The sequence below is a fragment of the Lepidothrix coronata genome, unplaced genomic scaffold (genome assembly GCF_001604755.1).
Source record: "Lepidothrix coronata isolate B3197 unplaced genomic scaffold, Lepidothrix_coronata-1.0 Scaffold287, whole genome shotgun sequence".
Lineage (NCBI taxonomy): Eukaryota > Metazoa > Chordata > Aves > Passeriformes > Pipridae > Lepidothrix > Lepidothrix coronata.
Window position 1 is genome coordinate 406724 of NW_016690467.1, and position 5688 is coordinate 412411.

General features: G+C 55.2%; 1 protein-coding gene across 1 annotated transcript in view; it reads left to right on the forward strand.

Annotated features, from left to right (window-relative positions):
* The first annotated feature begins 67 nt into the window (after positions 1–67).
* LOC108508234 (homeobox protein EMX1-like) overlaps positions 68–5688 on the forward strand; it is a 10703-nt gene continuing 5082 nt past the window's right edge. The window contains exons 1-2 of the mRNA XM_017836874.1: positions 68–428; positions 2448–2632. Of these exons, the coding sequence (XP_017692363.1) occupies positions 68–428; positions 2448–2632 (546 nt within the window). The remainder of the gene's footprint in view (positions 429–2447; positions 2633–5688) is intronic.

Consider the following 5688-nt stretch of genomic DNA (forward strand, 5'->3'; position numbering starts at 1 on the left):
AGGACCGGCCCCGCTCCGGCCCCCCCCCCCCCCCCCTCCCCCCCCCCCCCCCCTCCCCGCCCACACCATGTTCCAGCCGTCTGCGAAGCGCTGCTTCACCATCGAGTCCCTGGTGGGCAAGGACACCCCCCTGGGCCCCGAGGACCCCCCGCGCCCCGCCGCCCTCGCCTACCCCGGCCCCGCCGCAGCCGCCGACGCCGCCGCCTTCGCCCCCGGCTTCCAGGGAGCCGCCGGCCGGGCCCTCTACGGCAGCGCCGAGCTCGTCTTCCCCGAGGCCGTGGGGCACCCGGCGCTGCCCGTCGGGCCCCCCCAGCTGGGGGGCTCGGCCCTGCCGCACCCACACCCCTTCTTCGGGCCGCAGCACCGCGACCCGCTCAACTTCTACCCCTGGGTGCTGCGGAACCGCTTCTTCGGCCACCGCTTCCAAGGTGAGCGGGGGCTCCCGGCGGGCGCGGGGCGGGGGCTGGCGGTGCCCCCGGGGGGCTGCGGGGGCCGCGGGGCTCCTGAACCCGGGGGGCGAGGGGGGCCCGGAGGGCAGGACCTGTTGCTGCGGTGCCCCGGGCGCTCGCACGGCGGGGGCCGAGCGCGGTCACCCGGCGGGGCCGGTGGCTCTGCGCTCCCGGTGCCCTGAAACACCCGGTGCCTTTGGACACCCGGTGCCTTTGGGCACCCGGTGCCTTTAAACAGCCGCCGCCGATCGCTGTGTGCGCCCCGGGCCGGTGCGATCCCGCAGCCCCGGGATCGGTGCCGTGCCCGGGCAGAGCGAGGGGGGACCGGGGCAGCCCCGCGGAGTCCCGGCCGAGCATCGCGGGGCTCCCGGGAACGGGACCGGCGCTGCCGCCTCCCGGCGCAGCCGAGCCGGGAATTTGGTTTTCTCCTTCTCGGGAACGAAGGGAAAGATTTTCGGTGCGGTGGATCTCGGCTGCGCAGCGAGACGTTGTTTGGTTCCGTAGATTTTCTCTCTATTCCTTTCCTTCTCTTTCTTTCATTTCTTCTCTTTATTTCTTTTCTTCTCTTCTCTTTATTTCTTTCCTTCTCTTTCCTTTCTCCTTTTTCTTTCTCTTCTTCTTTTCATATTCTTCTCTTTCTTTTCGTCTCTTCTCTCCTCTTTTCTTTTTTCTTTCCTTCTTTCCTTGTTTCCTTTCCTTCTTCTTTCCTTTACTCATTTCCTCCTTTCTCTTAATTTTCTGACTCCCTGTCTCTATTTTTTTATCTCTATTTTCTTTCTCTCCCATTCTTACTATCCTCTCGCTTTTCCTTTTCCTTTCTCTATCTCCGTCCTTTTTTTCCCCTTCCTTTTTTCCTCTCTTTCTGTTTTTTTTTCCCGCCCTCTTTTTTTCCTTTCCGTTTCCTCTCCATCCCTGTCCCTTCTCTGTCCCACCGTCCCCCCGCGATGCCGGGGGGTCCCGGAGCCCGGATTAGGTTTATCTGCTCGGCACCAACCCCTCGCTTGTCTCCGGTGGCTCCGGCGGGATTTGCGGCCGCTCCCGGCGGTGCCCGGGGGGCAGCGGCCCGAACCCCCGGCTCCGGGAGCGGCTCGGGCCGGGGTTGTGCGGGGCTCCCGCTCCGGCCCCGCTGCCCCCGCAGCCCCAGCCCCCGGCCCGCCGCTCCCCCTCCCCGGCTCGCTGCCCTGCATCCTCTCCCCGTCTTTATTTTTCTTTTTCTTCCCTTTCTTTCGTTCTTTTCTACCTTCTCTTGCTTGCTTGGTCTACAACTTCCCTTCTCTCGTTCCTTATTTTTTGCTTCTTTCCTTCTTTTTCTTGCTTTCCCACTTTCTTTCACCTTTCCTTCACCTTTCCTTCATCTTTCACTCTTTCTCTTCCTTCTTGTTTTTTTTCCCCGTCTTTCTCTCTTTCTCTCTTTCTCTCTTTCTCTCTTTCTCTCTTTCTCTCTTTCTCTCTTTCTCTCTTTCTCTCTTTCTCTCTTTCTCTCTTTCTCTCTTTCTCTCTTTCTCTCTTTCTCTCTTTCTCTCTTTCTCTCTTTCTCTCTTTCTCTCTTTCTCTCTTTCTCTCTTTCTCTCTCTCTTTCTCTTTCTTTCTTCTCTGGTTTTCTCTTTCTCTGTCTCTTTCTCCTATTTTATAATTTCTTTTTCTATCTCAGTTTTTTCTCTTCCTCCCCCTTCCCTTCTCTCCTTCCTCTTCCTCCTGCTTTCCTGGTCCATCCCTTCTCCCCCTCTTTCTTTCTCTCTCCTTTCCCTTCCCTTCTCCATCCTCCCACATCCAGCCCCACCAAGGGCAGCCAGGAGGGAGCACGGCTACGACACCGCAGTGCTTGTGGGGACATAATCCTGCAATTTTGGGGTTGGGAAGGCACCCAGGACCCCCCAATACCCCTCATCTGTCCCCCCATGTCACAAGGTGAAAGTGTCACCCCAACATCCACCCACAGAGCGGGATCTGGTGCTGGGGCTGCTGGTGCAGGACCCTGACTGTGCTCTGTGTCCACAGGGAGCGAGGTATCCCAGGAGAGCCTTCTCCTGCACGGCCCCTTCGCCCGGAAACCCAAGCGCATCCGCACGGCCTTCTCCCCGTCACAGCTCCTGCGGCTGGAACGGGCCTTCGAGAAGAACCACTACGTGGTGGGCGCCGAGAGGAAGCAGCTGGCCAGCAGCCTCAGCCTCTCCGAGACCCAGGTACTGCCCATCCCACCGCCAGCTGTCCCGCTGTCCACCCATCCATCCGTCCATCCGGTGGGATCAGCTCGGCGTCGGGCAGCGGGAGCGGCACCAAACCCGAGCGGGGCTCACGCTGCTGGGTTTGCCCGGGAATCCCACTGGGGCTGAACCCTGCTGGTTTTCCTGGCCTTGGAGATGGGTTATTTTACCTGGGCTTGGGGTGGGGTTGGGATTTTTTTTTGTGCTGTGGCGTTCGGTCGTTTCAGTCGTCCCTGGCTGGGTTGGAGGCTGGGAATGCAGGTCTGGCATCATCCCGCTCTCCGGAGCGGTTTTCCGGTGTTATGTCTCGCTTGCTTGGGGTGTTTTCCCTGAGAGCAATATATGGCTTTAAAAAGCCAGTTAGAAAAGGAGCAGCAGCCTGATCTCCTTCCCTGGAGAGCTGGAAAACCGTGGCTCAGCCGTGTGGCTTCGGTTCTGTGCACCAACACCACGGTGCCCGAAAATCAGGATGGGTGTGGAGACGGTACCTGCTGATTTTGGCTGTGACTTTCTGGGATGAGAACAGACATTTCACAGCATTTAGATATAATGAGACCCAGCAGAAGTGTGGGGATGAAAGGAAAAGTGTACAGTGCTGGGGGAAAACAGGGGAGTCAGGGCTGAGCTTCTCTGCTTCTCAGGTGAGGGGCTGTTCCCAAATGCTCCAGGTGAAGGTGTGTTATTTCCCGTAATATTCAGTGAAGGAGTGGTTGGAGAAAGTTTTCTCCAGATTCTGGTGAGGCAGTTTGGCCTATATTCCGAATTAATGTATTTTTTATCCTTTAATTTAATTGGGAATTAAAGCTGGAGCCGTGGGTGTTCCCAGTACCCGCCTGGCTCATCCTCGCCCAGGCTCTGCCAAGCAAAACCTCCAAATGCATCTCTGGGAGCGGGAAGTTACTGGGAGGGAAATGTCACCGACGTGGGGACAGCGGGAAAGAGCAGCTGTGGATGTTGGGGAGGCTGGACCGAGCCCCCAAAATCCAGAGGGTGTTTATATCCTGGTGCTGATGCTCTCCTGACCCCTCCAGCCCAGGGCAGGGAGGTGACACCCCGGCTCCGATCCTTCCCCGCTGCTTCCGTCACCTCTCCTCTCTGAAACCACGTGAAAGGGGGAAAAAAGAACAAACCCCAAAGGTCAAAGAACAACCAGGAACTTGTCTGGGCGGAAAGGGCAGCTGTGGGATGCCCGAGGGGGAGCTCAGCCATTCCCTGGCCTTTTCCAGCAGTGCCTGGAGCCTCCGGGCAATAACGCGAATTATTGGGGAAAAAGCAGCGCCGTCCATCCCTAAATCCCGGGGGATTTAGAAATGGGAAGAGGCAATGTAGATATTTTTAAAATATATTTTTATGTGCCTCACCATGTTTTGGAGTCCGGTGTTTCCATGTTTTTGGGAAGCAGGGAGCGAGCGCAGGTGTCGGCGGGAGGGCTGGGAAAGGCTCCCGTCCTTCCCGCGGCCCCACGGATCCATCTGGGAACAAGCACCAAGCTGCTAGCAGCAGCAGCAGCAGTGGTTTGCAGGGAGCAGGGAAAGGCTTTTTCCCCTTTGTTTTGTGGCTTTGGAGAAATAATTTAAAGAAGAAAAAAAAATAATGTGATTTAAATTACCTGGAGGGAAATAATTCCGATATGCAGAATTATCACATAGGGATGTGATGCAGGATAGGCATCCAAGTGCTGGGATTAGAGGGGTGGGATAGCAGGTTGCTGGGGGCTGTGCCAAAAGGATATTATTATTATTATTATTATTATTAATAATAATAATAATAATAATAATAATAATAATAATAATAATAATAATAATAATAATAATAATAATAATAATAATAATAACAATAATAATAATAATAATAATAATAATATATTCAGTGATGAATCCTTCGTGCAATCAGATTTCCATGGAAAACCAGCCCCCTTTATCCCTGACACACATCCCCGGTGTGACAGCGGGTGACACAGGTGTGGTTTCACCTGGTGCAGACACCCAGCCCCGCATCCATCCCCCCACTTTTGGGCTGGTTTATCATTTTTGAGTGGATTTGATCATTCCCAGATGGGGCTCTGTGTTATGGCTGTGCCTGCAGCTATTTGCCAACTGCTTTTCCCCCTGGAATAGGGAGTTTTTCCCTTTTGGGCTGTGACTTCTCCGGGTTCCCCAGCCGGGGAGCAACACCTGGAGCAGCCCAGGGGAAGGTGAAAAGGGTACAGGTGCCTGCCCAGCATCAGGAAATGCCTTGGGATATGGGGTGGGGAAGGGTGCAGGTGTTTAACCCCTTCCCATCCTTCCTCCTACCAAGGAGCTGCGTTAATTTGGGACAAGACAGGCCCTCGGAACGACAAAATAAAAGGGATTGGGGAGAAAAAAAAGATGGGATTGGGCTGGGAAGTCACTTCCCTGAGTTAATTTTCCCTGATGCAGCCGGGATGTCCCGGCAGAGCCTCTCCATCCCTGGCAACTCGTGGGGCAAACCCCACTCGGGGTCTCAAATCCGCATTCCCAAAGCAAAGGCCTCTCCCTGGCTCCTGCCAGAGGGAAGTTTTGGGGACATTATGGAGGCACCCTATATCCCAATGTCTCCTTCCAGCTTTGGGGTGATTATGGAGTCACTGTATATCCCAGTGTCCCTCATGGTTTTGGGGGATCATGGAGTTGCCGTACATCCCAGGATTCTCTCCTGGCTTTGGAATGATTATGGAGACACCATGTATCCCCATGTTCCCTCCTGGCTTTCGGATGATTATGGAGTCACCCTATATCCCAGTGTCCCTCATGGTTTTGGGGTGATCATGGAGTTGCCGTACATCCCAGGATTCTCTCCTGGCTTTGGAATGATTATGGAGACACCATGTATCCCCATGTTCCCTCCTGGCTTTCGGATGATTATGGAGTCACCCTATATCCCAGTGTCCCCTCCCATCTTTGAGGTGATTATGGAGTCACCGTATATCCCAGTGTCCCCTCCCATCTTTGAGGTGATTATGGAGTCACCGTATATCCCAGTGTTCCCTTCTATCCATAGGGTGATTATGGAGT